This window comes from Rhipicephalus sanguineus, chromosome 2 (assembly GCF_013339695.2).
Source record: "Rhipicephalus sanguineus isolate Rsan-2018 chromosome 2, BIME_Rsan_1.4, whole genome shotgun sequence".
Taxonomy (NCBI): Eukaryota; Metazoa; Arthropoda; class Arachnida; order Ixodida; family Ixodidae; genus Rhipicephalus; species Rhipicephalus sanguineus.
Window position 1 is genome coordinate 155,521,545 of NC_051177.1, and position 16,628 is coordinate 155,538,172.

Sequence of the window (16,628 nt, forward strand, 5' to 3'; positions counted from 1 at the left end):
CTGCATCGTCTGCGTGCGGGCGTGTCTGACAGCGGCATTGACACAAAAATGCTACAGACCCACTCATTTGGCCCAATTAAATTAAGTAAACCACCACATTCCTTCTTGGCTGCCCTCTTTGAGCTCATCAAGACCACAATTATGAAAAAAATTCTGGCCTATACTTTATGCTGGTTACATTATATGCGCTTAATATGCCTCCGCGTTAGGGACAGCCGAGGCGGAGACGGAGAGGTAAACCACTCAGCCGCCAGTTGGTATACTCATTTTTTTTCGAAACGCTTATTGGTATTTATCGAAGCGTCTTAAAAAATATACTTGTCACTTTGTTCTATCGGAAGCCCACTTTCGTCCTGACTACTGCTTAAGAGGCAGGTTCTCATTTAATGCTCCAAGGAGCCGATTAAACAAGCACGCGCAGTGATTCTAATGCGGCTGCGGCGAGCCAGTGGAGAATTCAGCGTGCCGGGCGCACCGCGCCCGGCAGGGGAGGGGAGAAATCCGAGGACAATTGAGGAAGAAAAACGCGCGCGAGGAGGAGAGTGTCGCCACTTTCTAGATCAAGGGGCTTTAATCTTGACTTGGTTACGGTCCATCTAGCAGAAGGAGCCAGAGACTCACGAATGGCTTCCAGTGTAGGAAAGCCGCGATACCGCATTCACAATACGCTATTGAAAGTCATGACCAGTAGTGCCAATCAATCAGCCTGCAGCAAATAATTGCGTACCAACTACCTTGTTTATTTTCCGTGCTAACAACTCTCGCAAAATACGTGACAGTTACTTTTAACCGGCATGATAAATTGAGACAAATGCTAGAAATCTTGTTTGCTGGCAGAATTCCCACAGGTATATTTTAAGAGGGCTTTTCTCCATTGCCCGCGGGCCATCACAAATAAACATTCCCGTGCCAGCGCAACTTGCAGTTTTTGTCTTAGGACATATAACAGTACATATACGTAAACTTTGAGTTTAATTGAACAACTCACTTCAAACTTCTGCACGCTCTTCACTTGAAAACAACTAAACCAACATGCGCGAGTAAAAACACCGAGTGTTCCACTCTCGCCGCCATGACTGCGATCGGCGCTGACTAACACTCCTAGGTTTAAAATGCATAAAATACCACATAAATTGGACGGGGGGATGACCGCCGCCGTAGCTCAGTGGTAGAGCATCGGACGCGTTATTCGAAGGTCGCACGTTCGGTCCCTGCCGGCGGCAAGTTATCTTTTCGTCCAGTTTACCTTCTTCACATTTATATCCCAATTATTAGAGATAACATCTCCTATACTTTTCTTGGCATTGCTGTCTCTTAGTTCTCATTATTATTGTGTCTAACAATAAAAAACGAGCCCTGAAAAGCCATCTTCTTTCCTCCGATATCATAAAGAGGTTTGATGATGTGAAACAGTGATTGCTTCAAAATGTCGCTTGTGCTAGAAGCACTGATGTATGACGAGAAATATATGTACTATAGCTTCATTTTTTTTTTATTACGGAAAGTTCTTACCTCCACAATTTCCAATTAGGTTGTTGTTCTCCCATCGAGACATATTCATCCTGACGCAGTATAAGGAGAAGAGCACGTTAGCTAATACATACAGCAATACAAAAGACCAATGTTCTTAGCTGACACAAGGCCAAACCTTAAACCTCACCTGCAACAATACATGGGCACGAAAGCGCATTCCTTCACCTCCTTGTCCTAAACACACAGACACAGACACACACACACACACACACACACACACACACATATATATATATATATATATATATATATATATATATATATATATATATATGCGCATGTGTGGGGGTAGGTAGCGGTGGAAACGCCGGCCACTGCTCCGACTTACCCTTTCGAAGTGCGCGCCTAAGATTCCAATATACTGCAACCACGCGCGTAACGCCAGCGAGGTGTACCTCCAGCCACTTGTACAAAGCAGTCTCAACTGGTGACCTTGGGGTATCAAAAATTTTCATCTCCAGTGCCAGCACTATAATACAAGCGCCCTTCGTTCCGTTTTCTATGTGTTTCATAATTGCCAGCAATGTGCAACCGGAAATCAACTGCGCATGGGTGTCGAAAACGGGAAGTTTGAAAAAGAGCTTGCTGAAGAAGGCCAATGAGCGATGACCATAGGCTAAGGAGTAGGAAGTTTATCTCGCAATGCGAGTACTGTGAAAACTTGAAAAATTTAATGAATATTCATAAAATAATTTGCTATTTAGGGATACTACTGTGCATTTGAGGCAGAAAATTTGATTTGGCTCCACAACGCAGGAGTGTTTTAGCGAAGAGGCCAGCGCTGAACTTATGAACTTTGTCAAAACCAATTAGAACACCCACTAAAATGAGACAGTTTAAAGCAGGCAATAAGCAAAACAAGGAAAGACAGCTCGGAAGCAGTATTTACTTCTGTTATTGGGGATGCTGACATTGTCCTACGAATAATTGCATCAAAACTGAGCGCCTGGACGATTTTATGGGTTAGATTTCTCGAAAAAACATTAGATAGCTGAGTGGTTTGCACTTTGAAACCGTTAATTTTTTTTTTCAAGAATACGAAAGAAGTTGTACAATGTTTGGAGCAAGGAGGGTGGAGGAGCGTAGCCGGTTTTAACATCAATGTCCATGACCTTTCCTATTCTGTGCGTCACTATAGCTTTTTTTTCTTCTTTTTTTAGTTGCAGTGCAAAATAAGAGCATGAGCAAGGTGAAGCGGAGTTTTAAAATACCGCTCGTATTATCTATGACAACCTTTAGATACCTTTAAAAGTTTATTTCATACTATGCCTATTTTCTTGAATGGTGAATATTACACTAAAAAATTTGGAATTCCCAGTGGTTGTTTCCTGCACCCGTTGTATGCGACAATTTTTCATCTTGTGTAGGTAACCAAATGCAGGAAACCTTTTTGAGACATCTGTAACCAATCAATTTTGTTTCGTTGACATTTATTTTATTCTTTCTGGGGAATCAAAATAATTGCTATATTTATCGAGTTGAAAGAATCTTCGATGTGTTTAGCAAGTCTTTTTGCGTTTGAAATTTACTTGGTAAGCGCCTACAAACAGGGGAATTGATGTCTTTTTAAGACACTACACTCTATTTACTGCTTAGCACGTTTCTTTACAGGTGTCGCGATACACTGCTTCCAGTCAGCAATAAGGTAATTTTTGAGCACTTCATATCAACTAGCTATGATCAGCTAGTAAAGCGTCTGTGATGCTCAAGATGTAGTCGCGGCCCTATCTCTAACTTGTTCCAGAGAATTTGTAAACATCTCTAAGTACAAGCAAATGAAAAGGTGATCAAGAATGTTGGAGGAAAGAAGTTCGAAGCAGTCCCGTATTTTCATCCAGTTTTGGGCAATGCAAAAAAATCGGAAGTAAATATGGAGAAAATGTTCATTTCACTGCACGGTGCTAGTGGTCACGTGTTTGTACCGTAATGAAAAAAAATGCGCAGAAGACATATGAACGGAAGCATGTCTCGCAGTTCACCAAGTGAACTATACTCAAGTTGAGTGGACGATCCCGTTAAATTGTGGTAAATCTTATATATACGCCAGACGGGAACATGTTTTACCGAGCGTGCGCGTCAATACAATTTGGTTGTTAGAAATTTTTCTGGGGAACGCCTTCCTTTTCATTGCAAACAGCGCATATGCTCTCATATTTTTTTATAAAATCATGTGTTTTTATGATTGCGAGATAAGCTCTAACGCGAAGTTATCATGGGTTATTTTATATACATTGGTGGAAGTAGTTTCATCAGTGCGCCATCAATATCAGAAATGCAAAAAAAAATATTTTCTGAGAGGTTTCGTGTTGTCTTCCGAGGACATCGGCACATGTACATTTCTGAATTTTACTGATTAAACATTTAGGCGGGAGTGAGCGCTGGTCCCGTTTCCATATATCTCTTACGTCTTGACTGTTCGGGCTGCTGAATTTCTTCACGCGAGCGTGTTTCACTGCGTCACTTCACCTACGTCACTGGGACCACAAACGTACCTTTTCGTTTTCTGTACCATTGCCTCATGCACATGGTTTGGGCTTCTTCACACCTTTGTGACGTGTAGATGTTGCGTAATATTTAAGAGACACGGTTATTGCGCGCAGTTGCTAGAACGGTGCTCGGCACCACCAAAATGGAGTTGTTTCAATTGAGGCAAGATTGTGCGAAAACTAACAGTACTGCTATGAATAGACAATGAACCTTGACAAATTAACAGGTAGTAAAGGAGCGTAAAACTGTTGGGGCACGTTTTAGTAAATAATAAGCGTCTTTGGATAGGCCATTATGTGGAAGTGTTATCAATCACCTGGTTATGCATTTACTTGATGCTATTGCTTTGTTGTGCAGTGTGTACAAGTACAAACAGTTTACAGTGATGTTGCTAGATGTAACGTAATGTTTGCCGACAGTATTACTCAACGTCCCGCCAACAAGCTGTAGGCATGTGCAAAGACTGACTCAGGAATGCCTCGATTCGTTCTCATAAAGCAATGGAATTGGGAGCTCCATACAACCGTGTGTTTTGTCTTTAGTTCCGTTTGGATTCGTTTCCCTGAATGGGAGTGCCGATAAAGAACATATCAAATATAGCGTAATCACTTGCATGTGGCCATGCACAATACTTACCCTGTAAGAAGAAATATGATGTCAGATGTAGCAAAATAAGCTTGCAGCGCGACGTAATCCATAAATTTTCGTATGGTTTCTCCATAAATGACATTTTTCGTCGCTTCATAGCCAGATGCTTTTACCATGTAGGGCTCGTCGGAAGGCTGAAAAAACAAAGAAATTTATATTGCCACATGCTTAGCTGCACGCATTTTCACAGATACATTTCGACAGTGCAAATAAATTGTTCGAAAATTAGTCAGGTATCTAATAAACGGACTGTATACCGTCCTTCATCGCTTTTTTGTTTTGTACCGCAATAGAAAGCGTACCGTCTGAAGTGTCCAACCTTGCAGAGGTTTCTCTGGCAAGTGAGTAGAAATTTCTAAAACAGAATTCTTCGATCTGCGTTCTGTCTTCGTCCATTGGCGTGAAACATGCCCACAACACTGGTTGGTCGACGGGATGACGATTGTAGTGCCAGTAAAAATTAAAACCGAAAGCACATGTGATTTCTGTAGGATTACTTTATTTTCGCTGAACACCATTGTAATCAATGGAACCGTCGTTTTCAGCGCGCTAGCTGTTAAATGAAGCCTTATTATACGATTACAGAACACTTGTTTTGCTGTAATCGCAGTCTATGCGTTTATGTTAGCACTGCTGCCGCAATCTAATCCAAGTCGGTTAATCAAAAAGAGACAATAAATGCGCGCCTTCACAGCGCAGCACATGTGAGACAACCTAACAACAATACAGCGGCACAGTACGACCAGCGCAGAGACCCGCATGGCATAGCGCACGAGTTGAAGCAGACGAAATCGAAGACGGCGCCACAAGCAGCGCCACCGGGTGCCTTTTTGGATGCGTGAGAAAAAAAAGCAAAAAAAATTACTGTCTGACGCAACCGAAAGGTGCCTCAAGTGCGTAAAATGCAATTTCAAGTTATACTTGTTTGTTTTTAAGCAAAATGAGTCTACGTGCGAGTATTTCTTGTTATACCAGGACATTGAACCACATCGCCGTTGGGTGACGATAGCGGTCATTCTTTCACGATTTTCAACATCAAATTAAAAATATAATGTCTTTTTTATGGGGCAAAAGCATACTCGTTGCCGTCGATGTGACGAACGATCTTCCTATTTTCAGCACAATCAGAAAAATTTTTCCGAGCGGTAGACAGTCCCTTTAACGGGATTTCACTACGGCGTCCCTTCATAATATAACAGCTGTTTGTTTGGTAACATTGTCGCAATGTGGAATTTGCATCTCAAGTGAGTTTTCATTGCATTTCAGAAAGACAAGTAATTTGAGTTTTCTAGTACAATAAAAGCGTGGCTGCTTCCAGCTGCAATGCAGCAGAATAAGTGAAATTTGATTGATACCAAACGATGAGCTTTGACCTAAGTTCAGAATTATTTATAAATTAAATATCTGGTAGCTACAAACTCGACGATGTATTCGTCATGAGAATCAATACATTCGTCATTGGCTCGGCAAATAATGCAGGACCGGCCTCGTTACACGTGCTCGTAGTGAAGAATGCATATACGGCGTCTTAACGTTACGAAATATTATCTCGAGTACAGATAACTTCACTCCTCAGCGATACAGCAGAATGACTTAAAAGGAACATTTTTAAAGCATTGTTATGTATGTAAACTGTCGACTCGTGCTAACCTCTGTATACTAGCATCGCAGATGAAACTGGATTCCTAGAAGCGGCAAAGTCATGTTCCCGATTGAGTCGGTAGACAAAAGAGCATGTGGCATGATATTACGACGCATGCGTGTTTGCTTTTATGGTCGATCTTCACCCACCATAAATTATTTCCGCCGCTCGGGACAGGCGCCGTCGCAATGATTACGAAACTTATCGATTCTACTAGACTGTTCTGATAAGATTGTGCTCAATGTGCGATTAGTTGAGCTTATTCAAGAGCTAACGAGAGCACGAGCGATAACGATGCAATGTTCAGTCACTGAGGTGTAAAACATGATGCGTCCCGCCGACGAACACATTATTTCAAGATTGAAGATGCGCATAACGCTGTGGTTTCCTTGAGTGTTACTCGCTTGTACAAGGATTGTTACTTGACTTTCTCGGCACAGGCCCCATCCAATAAAAGGGCTGACCTATACCAGGGGTTCCCAACACGCGGCCCGCGGGCCGCATTCATTTTTTTCTCGCCAGTCTTCAATTATAACACTTCATTTGGGTATGCTGCAGAGGCGGGACTGGTCCTCAGCCTTTTGTTCGGGATGAAACCGATGCCCTCACCACTAGTTGTAACATAACCGTAACACAAAACCTTCACATTTCAGAATTGCCGTCTAGATTGTAGTTTGTCTGGAGAATGGTATCGATACGTTTTTCAAATGCCAACGTCAAATCCCCTTCAGCGATGACCCATAGACGCGATACATGTGTGAGGCATTGCTTGAAATGGTAATGTCAGGGGACATTTTGTTCAACCACCTGTTGTCATGTACTCCTGTCAGCCGACGCTACGCTCGAAGAAAGGACTATATTTGCATCTGCGTTTGACCACCGCCTGCTCCGCTACCACCTCGAAGAAGCCGACCACATTTACTGCCGATTCCTGCTGCCCAACTTGCAACCCCCCCCCCCCCCGCCGTACTCACCACAATGTTGCTGACCGTTACTGACGAGGGCAATCTGGACTTTGTATCACATCTAGAGCGCATGAAGAACACCACAACTCGCCCGTAAGCTTATCAAGACTCAACAGACGTGGGAAAGCAGTTTCCACAACCGTCGACGACGCTACGTAAAATACCAGCCCGGCGACCGTGTTTGGGTCTGGACTCCGATCGGCCCATCAACGTGGGCTCAGCGAAACTTTTCAACGATTCTTCGGGCCATACAACGTACATCGACGCAGTGGCATGCTGTATCCCATGGGGGGACGCAGTGACATCATTCTAAAACAGCGTGCACTGATTTATTTTCAACCTTTCATTTTCTCGACCTCCTGGGCACTACCATCACCAAAAGGGTGGCTCTCCTCCCCAGTCTCTTGACAAAGATGCTCTATACCATCTCCACTGACCCCACGAGACCACGACCTGCAGTTAAATATAACGCGAGAGCAAGCGCAGCGCAATGTTAGCGCGGAAGCACGCTTACATGAGGGCCGCGAGCAAGAAGAGCACGCGCACTGCGGTTCGTCACAGCGCGAGGAGAGAACGCGCTCCTGGTACGAGTGCTTTGGAGAGCACTCGCGTTGCGCGAGCAGAGAACGAGAGAGAGAGAGAGAAAAAAAAATTACACCAGCTCCCGCTAAAGGGGACCATGAGGCGATGCCAAGCCGGAGCACTTGCACGATCGCGTTCCGTTGGCGTTCGTTGGGCATGCTACCGACCTCGCCAGGCCCCGGAAAGTCTCAAGTTCCAGCGATCGCCGCTGAGGGCGAAAAAATCAACCGCGGCGCGTTCCGGTTTCGAACACCGGGAGTGGATCTACTAACTTCTGTGTTAGGGTCGCATGGGCGCCGCCATTCGCTCTATTGCACTTTCTTGTAGGGGCGCCCTCGTCGGAGCCAATTATCCAATTCAAAATATTCTTCAAATAACCGAAGGCTACATCTTTCTATAATGCTACACTTCAATAAAACAAATTGCTATTTATACCAAGTGGCCTTGCCTTGACAGGTACCGCGGCATCAATCTTTTGTAATAGTTTTTGCTCCAGCTGACTCGTAGTTGTCATCAGCCTATCGACATCATTATCTTCATTTCAAAATATACGGCGGCAGAGGCGGCGTAACGGCAGCTAACGGTTCACGGTGCATTCGGATGGGTCTCGCGCTCTTTCGTTTCGCTGTAAGAGTTTCCAGCAACTGCCGGCCGAGACACTCGCTTTCGTTCTGTTTGTTCTGACTCGTTGAAATGCTTTCGCGAAGCGCATTCAGCAGACTTCGGGAGAACGAAGGGACCGTTGAAGCGTTCACCGGATGAACACTCGGTTCAAGCCCGAGAATATACGAACCGGTGAGTATAAAAACCCACTGCTTCAGCTTTTTACCAATGACTGTGTGGGTGTCACACGGAGGTGACGCACTGCAATATTAAAAATTTCAACGTGTCAAACTCTGTCGATGAAAAAACGTGCGATCCTTGCGGCGTGGCTTCAAGTGGGAGCAAGTTGCTGAGTTTATCGTTCGGTTCACATTAACCAGGCCGCTGCAATAAAGAAAGGCAACTGCATCACCGACGCCTCGCATGTATCTTCGTAACTAGCCCGCATATCAATGCAAAAAAGATACGAGTTATATTTTGCCGCAGTCGCATTTGAGAAGCCAGGTTTAGAGGTCTCATTTCTCCTGTTGTCAGTTTAGGTTATTTTTACTACACATTTAGTGCAACGAAAGCTTCACATAATTATGAGTGCACTTTCACCTTATTGTGATAAAAAAGCCTGCACTATAATCAGAAATATTTTTGTTGTTGTTTTTTCTGCCATAGCCTTCTGGCCTGACAAGGAAACAGCTCTGTGCAGTGAACAAGGCACCTGTTACATGACACGCCTGTAAAGAAGCTAGCCCGAGTGAAACAACATGCATTATAAGGTACGTTTACATATATGTATAACAAACCGCTGTTTTGGTCACTATGTTTATATGTTTACTTTTGCAAAGTTTAATATTCATTGATTATGCTTATCAATATCTGGTGATGTCATTGTTTTTCCAGGATTGCCAGGCAACAACAGGATGACTACCCCCGAATGTCCACTCTGCAAGTGTGGTGAAACATGTGAATGTCTGCTACAACAGGTCATCTTGAACCTCACACTTGCAATGTTGTACTTGTGAATGGTTTACCAGGCATCTCATGGAGGGCTGCTTACAATCGTCCACAAGCATTAGCTGTTTACTGTGTCATGTAATCTACACCACAATAGCGTTGAAATTGAACACTATCTCTGTGCATTAGTTACATTACGTGGCACTGCTGAGCTCAACGACACAGGTTTTATACCCAGCCACGGTGGTCCCATTTCATTGGGGGCGAAATGCAAGGGCCCTCGTGTGCTCAGATTTGCGTCTGAAGTTCAGGGAAAAACGAAAGCTTGAAGAGACGAAAAATTTGTGAACAAGAGGTGTCGCTGGAGCAAATGTTTCGACAAGAGGTCTTGTCTTCTTCAAGGCTACAACTGCGTTTGTTTAATTCCAGGCAGTTAGAATCAATCTAGAGTTGCCCACTACTGTATGACTCATAATCATATCATGGTTTGCATGTGAATCATCAGAAATTATAAATTTAAAGGTAAAACATATTCGACGGAAGTCTGTCTGGCTGGGTAAGATTATCAGAATTAAAGGACTCTCCAGCCACGTTTAGTCATTAATCTTCTTAATTTAAAAAGCTAACAGCCCGAACGGGCCTCGAAACGTAGGGTCAGTTTTTTAAAATTATAAATCACATTACAAAACGAACATCACGGCAGCGAGGGGAATTAACAGTCTTTCCAACATCTAATAATGTCTGGGGTTTAACATCCCAAAACCACGATATGATTATGAGGGACGCCGTAGTGAAGGGCTCAGGAAATTTTGACCACCTGGGATCTAAATACACGGGCCTCAAACATTTTCGCCTCCATCGAAAATGCAGCCACCGCGCAACATAAATGCAAATGTTGCGCCTTTTGAGAGTTTACAAACTACGCTCAAAACTGTTTTGCCTTAATAACTGTGTTTAGATCATAGAAGTTTACAAAAAGATACGACAAGGGTTTACAAGGGTGTGCTCAATTACATTAGCCTTTGCACATATGTTCAATGCGCTCCTTCAATATATTTACAGAAATGTGGCGAGCACTTCTTCCAGCACAGCTTCACCAAGCACATTTACGTTGTCGTGATGAGAGAGATTGTGTTTATTGAATATGGTAGTGTTTTTTTTTTATAGCAGAGGAACGTCCCAAATTTGTTTGAGCTCACCTACTTCTGCTGTTTGATTAAATTAACATGTCACAAATATAGCACCTACCACTATGAAGTCCGTGAACTAAAGTCACGAAAAAAACCTAGGAAATCGAAGAGGTAATTTAAAACATACATGAACTTGACTTATCCACAGCCACACTACAAGATTTTACGTATTGTCACGGGGTCGTGACGTCGACGAAGGCAGCAGTTGGTGTGTCCAAGATGAAACTTTTCATTTGGCCGAACTTGTGGCCGGAAACGAAAAGTCAAACTACAGCACTACACACTGCACACTGACAGCGGTGAAAAGAGCGTTGGCCGTCAATAAACTGATCCGTGGCAAGATGCGCCGGCATTTATACCTGTGGCATCGAACATTCGAGCCTTATCGCTGGTGGCTGCGTTAGTTCGAGAATAAACTGAGCTGTTCGCGATTGCGCGCTCCAGCCTAACAGAAGATCCTAAAATAATCTGGAATGTTCCCAGACATCCTGGCGCGGTTTGCGCAACGCGGTAACTACACGTGCAATGGACCAATAACATAAAACATAGAAAGAAAGGAGCGCGTGTGGCAGTATTTCAAGCCGGAGCTTCTAAAAGTAGCAGGGAGAATACATACTTGAGCTTCCAAGGACAAATATATTGAAAAAGTAAATAACACAATAACAAGTATGCAATATATCTATGACCTTTATTTATCCAGCATTGGTTCACATCATGCCCCACAGTTTGATTTCGTGAGTGTTTGCTTGCAATAGAGTGCTAGTTCTATCGATATGTCTATGTGATACAGTGATTGTGCTTACGGCTGAGTAGTTGTTTAGTGTTCTGAGCGAACACCAACAGAGATGTACACTTCATGCCTAAAGGTTATTTTCTTAGAATTGTGCTTCTAGAATCTGTAAGAACTCGCCTTATATCTCTGTTTCTTTAGCATTCATCTACGCTGTATACTCAGCAGTCCGATTACTACTAGCGCCTACAAATTCTAGCTGTAGAAACTGTGTAACTGAACTATAACGAGGAACCAAACGAGCCTGAAATATTTTCTTCCACCTATTACCTAAATACGTAATACCTATGGTATGGCTTCACGGCCGAGAATTTAGCCGAGAAATTCGTGCCTGCCCTGTAGACACAACGCAATATTCCTTATTTGTAACGCATTCAAGGTGACATCGCAGAGCGAGAAAGATGCAGAACTGTACGCATCCGCGATTGTTTACGCAAAAGATTAATTAAAACTACACTGCTCTCACTGCGCCAACTATTTGTTGGCGTAGCGCACATTTCGTTTCCGACTCTACATCATGCACTCAAAGATCAACACAACCTGCAAGCGCCGCATAACTAACGGAAGGATAAGACCCTTGCGCCCTTGTCCTAAAGCTACGCTGTTAAACTCAGACGCCACTACACAATGAGAGCAACGTTCTTTCAGCGATCTAGTGTTCAGTTATATGCACATATTTGTCAGCTTTCAGACTGATTACACACGTACGGGTTGAAAGCTTTCGACGTGCAAGCGCCGCATAACTAACGGAAGGATAAGACCCTTGTCCTAAAGCTACGCTGTTAAACTCGGACGCCGCTACACAATGAGAGCAAAGTTCTTTCAGCGATCTAGTGTTCAGTTATATGCACATATTTGTCAGCTTTCAGACTGATTACACACGTACGGGTTGAAAGCTTTCGACGTGCAAGCGCCGCATAACTAACGGAAGGATAAGACCCTTGTCCTAAAGCTACGCTGTTAAACTCGGACGCCGCTACACAATGAGAGCAACGTTCTTTCAGCGATCTAGTGTTCAGTTATATGCACATATTTGTCAGCTTTCAGACTGATTACACACGTACGGGTTGAAAGCTTTCGACGTGCAAGCGCCGCATAACTAACGGAAGGATAAGACCCTTGTCGTAAAGCTACGCTGTTAAACTCGGACGCCGCTACACAATGAGAGCAACGTTCTTTCAGCGATCTAGTGTTCAGTTATATGCACATATTTGTCAGCTTTCAGACTGATTACACACGTACGGGTTGAAAGCTTTCGACGTGTATGAGTGACTTGTTTTGCTTGGACCTGACTGTATACATTGCTTGTACCAGCTTGGGCACTCACAATAAACGATGCAAACCTTACTTGATTGACGCTGTTTTTGCCAGTCGAGGCCAGTTTGGTCACCTGGCGATAACTATTACACACACGAGCCGCGATTTAACGACAAAGAACAAAATACCACAGGGAGCAAAAAGCGCAGTAGCGCGACCAGGGCAAACCAACCGCAAAAACGCGTTTGTCTAATGATGATGATAGTACTTGCAGCGCCATCTCGCCTCGCTCTATTGCAGTTCAGTACGCCGCCGCTACCCTTGTTTCCGTACTACAGTCAAAGGTACAGTTTCCGTTCTTTAAAGTGGTAGATGTTCTCTGACCTCGCGTTGTGGAACGCGAAGAGGAACACTACGCGCGTCGTGTCTTTCCTCTAGCATGGCCGTTAATTCTCACAGGGCGTGCGGGGATCGTCGACAGCCACGCGAAAGAGAGGCAGCGTAGGAGAGGAGAGAGAGGAGGAGGGGACGCGCATGCGCTGGCCCTCATCGCGGCGCCACGCAGGAGAGAATTTCGGCATGTCGAGCCCGCATTTCAGAGGAGCCAACCGAAGCAAGCACTGGACTGAACGCGCGCAGCGCTCTACTATTTGAAGGAGAAGATACTAGAGGAGGAGAGTAGCGTATGCGCCGTGGGAGCTGAAGCGAGAACGCAGGAGAAGCGCAAGCAGGTGCTGGTAGAGAAGTGGAGAGAGTAAAGCGCAGCTGTTGGAGACAGGGAAGGAGAAGAGTCGCGCATGGGTAGTGTGAGTGCGGACCACAACGCTGCGTGCGAATTACCACGCCGCCTTACATACCCCCGAGCAAGAGATACTTCGCATCTAAAAGCACGCGCGAGTTAAGCGCGCAAGCATGCTCACAAGAGAGCCGCGACCAAGAGCACGCGCACTGCCGCTCAGCACAGCGCGAGGAGACAACCAAGAAAGGTTTTAATTCTCCTTTGAGAGCGCTGACATAACGATAGCAGAGAACGACAGGGCGAGAAAGCACGCGCGCGCGTGTAGCGAGACAGAATGCACGTAAGCACAATGTAACCAAACCGCCGGCGAAGCGCCGTGCGCCACCGCATAACAACATTTTCGAAACAGGGGGCGCTTTTTTGAAAGGCGCAGCAGTGCCCCGTGGCTCAGGTGTTCTCGTCTATTGTGTGCCTCAAACGTTACAATGCGCGCTGACCAACTGTGAATCTTTGTGTTGAGCTTTTCTTATTTAGCTCTCCATTAATTCTTACTTGATGTTTGCAAAACTAGGTTCAAGCTGTTGAAAAAAAAAAAACGTGGACTGTACAAGTGGACATCTAAGCGCTGTTCTGTCCACTTCTACTATCCGCGTTTTTCTTCACACCTCTTCAAGCTAATTTTCGAAACAGTAAACCAACTGCCCAACTCGTCATGTTGCTTCTATTTCGACTTGCATGTTCTTTGCAGCATAGGAACGATGCTTTTACATAGGGAGACATCGCCCTACATGTGTATTTCAATATAGTATTGCGATAGCAATTAAATGGACACTCTCGGCTGGTTTTTGCGGTCACCGTCTGTCGACGCCGTCATGTTCCGGATATGTATATGAATGTATATATAAATAAAAGCCATAAAGAAAAATAAATCAACAGAAAAAAATTCCGAAGCGTGCCACCGAGATTCGAACCTTCGACCCCTCGCACGGCAGCGCGCTGCTTTAAACAACTCGCCACCGGCTGTTTAGCATAACAACGACGAGCTATTTATATACACCATTTAACGCTAACGGCACACAGAGCTCGCAGGTGCTTCAGTATGTGTAGTATCACCCTCGATATTGCCCGGAGGGTGCGCTTTAAAGCAACGCTCCTACATTTTCCTTCAGGCGCGCACTAAAAAGTGGCCCATTTCAGTACCCACTGACGAATGTGGAACGCCGAGTAAACGATGCGTCGAACGCCACCGCGTGGGAGGAGACAAGGAGGGGCCACTCCACGCGCCGAAGTTTTAAAGAAAAAGAATTCTAAAAGCGTTGGGTTTTTGCGCGCTGCTCAAACACGATGAAGTAACAACCATAACAATTAGTTCGCATTTGTCCTCTGTGTACCTGTGGGTTCTTTTCGAGTGTCCTACCTCGTGCTTGAGCAGTGCGCTGCTAGTGTCGAGCTGTGACCGTTGTTAGCTCGCGGTCGTCCTGTGTGTGTTCTTTTCGCCACTCTGCACTCAAGCGGCGCGTTGAAAATATCGAGCTGCTTGCCGTTCCTCGTGTGACATTTATTGCTATCGCATTCATTACTTCGCCGTTGCGGCGAAACTGTGACTTTTTTATGTTAGGGCTACCACACGGGAACTATTACCAGCGCTCTGCGCGGGCCGCGCAACAATGTTAGGGAAACTTCCTTATGCTGTTATACTATTCTGATAACATTGAACGCATTACGCGTGGCAGAAGGGCTGAGAGATGACACCGTGCGGTAACTGAGGTAGTGTTTATAAGTAAGAGAAGTCTCCTAGACGTTGAAGTTTAGAAGAGACTTTTAATCGCCGATTGCCGAAGGGGAATTCCTGATCACCGCTGCAGCTTACGCGGGCCCATGTGGGTGTGGTTTTCCAGGAGAGGAAAATTCGAGAAGCGCCCATGAATCGCCGCCGGTGAACGCTGGCTTGACAAGCGGGTGAATATGAAAGGACTTTAAGTGTTGTTCATTATTCTCGAATATTTGAGCTGGTATATGAGCACACTTGATTAATGGTTTCTCCATTATTTTTAAACCTGTATGAGTTGTATTGTGATTTAGCCTGCCAAGTCTGGGTGTATGCGAGATGCTTGCACTGCCTTATTTGAGAATATTCGCAATGTCCATAGAGGGTCACGCCACCAAGCGGATGTCAGGAGGAGGGTCAGTAGAGAACAAACGAGCAGCCGCTCCTCAGTTCGGCTGTGCTAGCCTGATCGTCAACGCTTCGGTTAGAAAGGAACACTACGACTTAGCATGTTTCGTGAATCCGTGAAGAAACCACGCCATCCGTGAGAATATAAATGTGATTCTTTCTCGCGAGACACGAAGTTCTCGTGAATACTTGTGGTGAAGCGCCCTGGGCAAGTCTTGCTGCCAATGACAGCACACTGCGTACACATTTCAGCTCCACGAAGTTTTCTGTGGACACGCAAGTTAGTAAAATGTTAGTGTCTGTCTTTACCGCTAGAAACTCGCGCTATTTCGCTTGTATATAATATCCGTCGGTGTTGTTTTATTGCAAGTAACCCATAACATTATACGCGGCGTGTCGCGTGAGCTCGCGATGTCCTCTTCTATAACTGATATCAAGGCCTTCGTAAAAAATTGGTGATACACTAAACTAAAACGCCTTACATTTTTGTCAGATAAGAACGGTATGAATCTTGCGAGCGACCATTCAGTCATACGGGGCCGCGCTCGCGCCACGGCTATCGTGAGCGACGACCAAGTACCGGCCGCGTTGCGGGTTCAACCTTGTCTTCAGCTGACGCATTCCGACGGAGATTAAACGTGATTAATTGATCGATGGAATACCTATGTATTCACTTTAGTGGAACCCAGCTGGCGAAATTTTATCGGCATCCCCGCTCTCACCGTCGTATTTCAACCGTGCGTTGCTTTCGTAGCCAGCGCTGGACTGCATGTTTCTTACTTAGCTGTTAGGAGGCAGCACACTGCAAGCAAAGTTTTCTCTCAGCCCAGAACGCGGAGAAGGCGAGGCAGCTCTAGTGGGAGGAAATTCTTTATTTTTTTTCAGTGTTGTTCAAAGAGGCCGTGCACCTTGACGACGAGGATTTTTCTCTGGACATTGACTATTGTGAAAGCACGATGGCGACAGCATCGATGAAGATGCTGCAGCAGCGATTCTCTTTAACGTGCTTTGCTGGTTAACCATCTGTCCAGCAACCTTTGCACAACCGTAAGTCATTTTGACTGCACT

At 44.9% G+C, this 16,628-nt stretch overlaps 1 protein-coding gene across 1 annotated transcript in view; it reads right to left on the bottom strand.

Annotated features, from left to right (window-relative positions):
* Nucleotides 1-16,628, bottom strand: part of LOC119381996 (uncharacterized) — a 94,798-nt gene that overhangs the window by 37,771 nt on the left and 40,399 nt on the right. Inside the window, exons 7-8 of the mRNA XM_037649741.1 lie at nt 4,657-4,802; nt 1,513-1,562 (exon numbers count right to left, since the gene is read on the bottom strand). Coding sequence (XP_037505669.1) covers nt 1,513-1,562; nt 4,657-4,802 — 196 coding nt within the window. The remainder of the gene's footprint in view (nt 1-1,512; nt 1,563-4,656; nt 4,803-16,628) is intronic.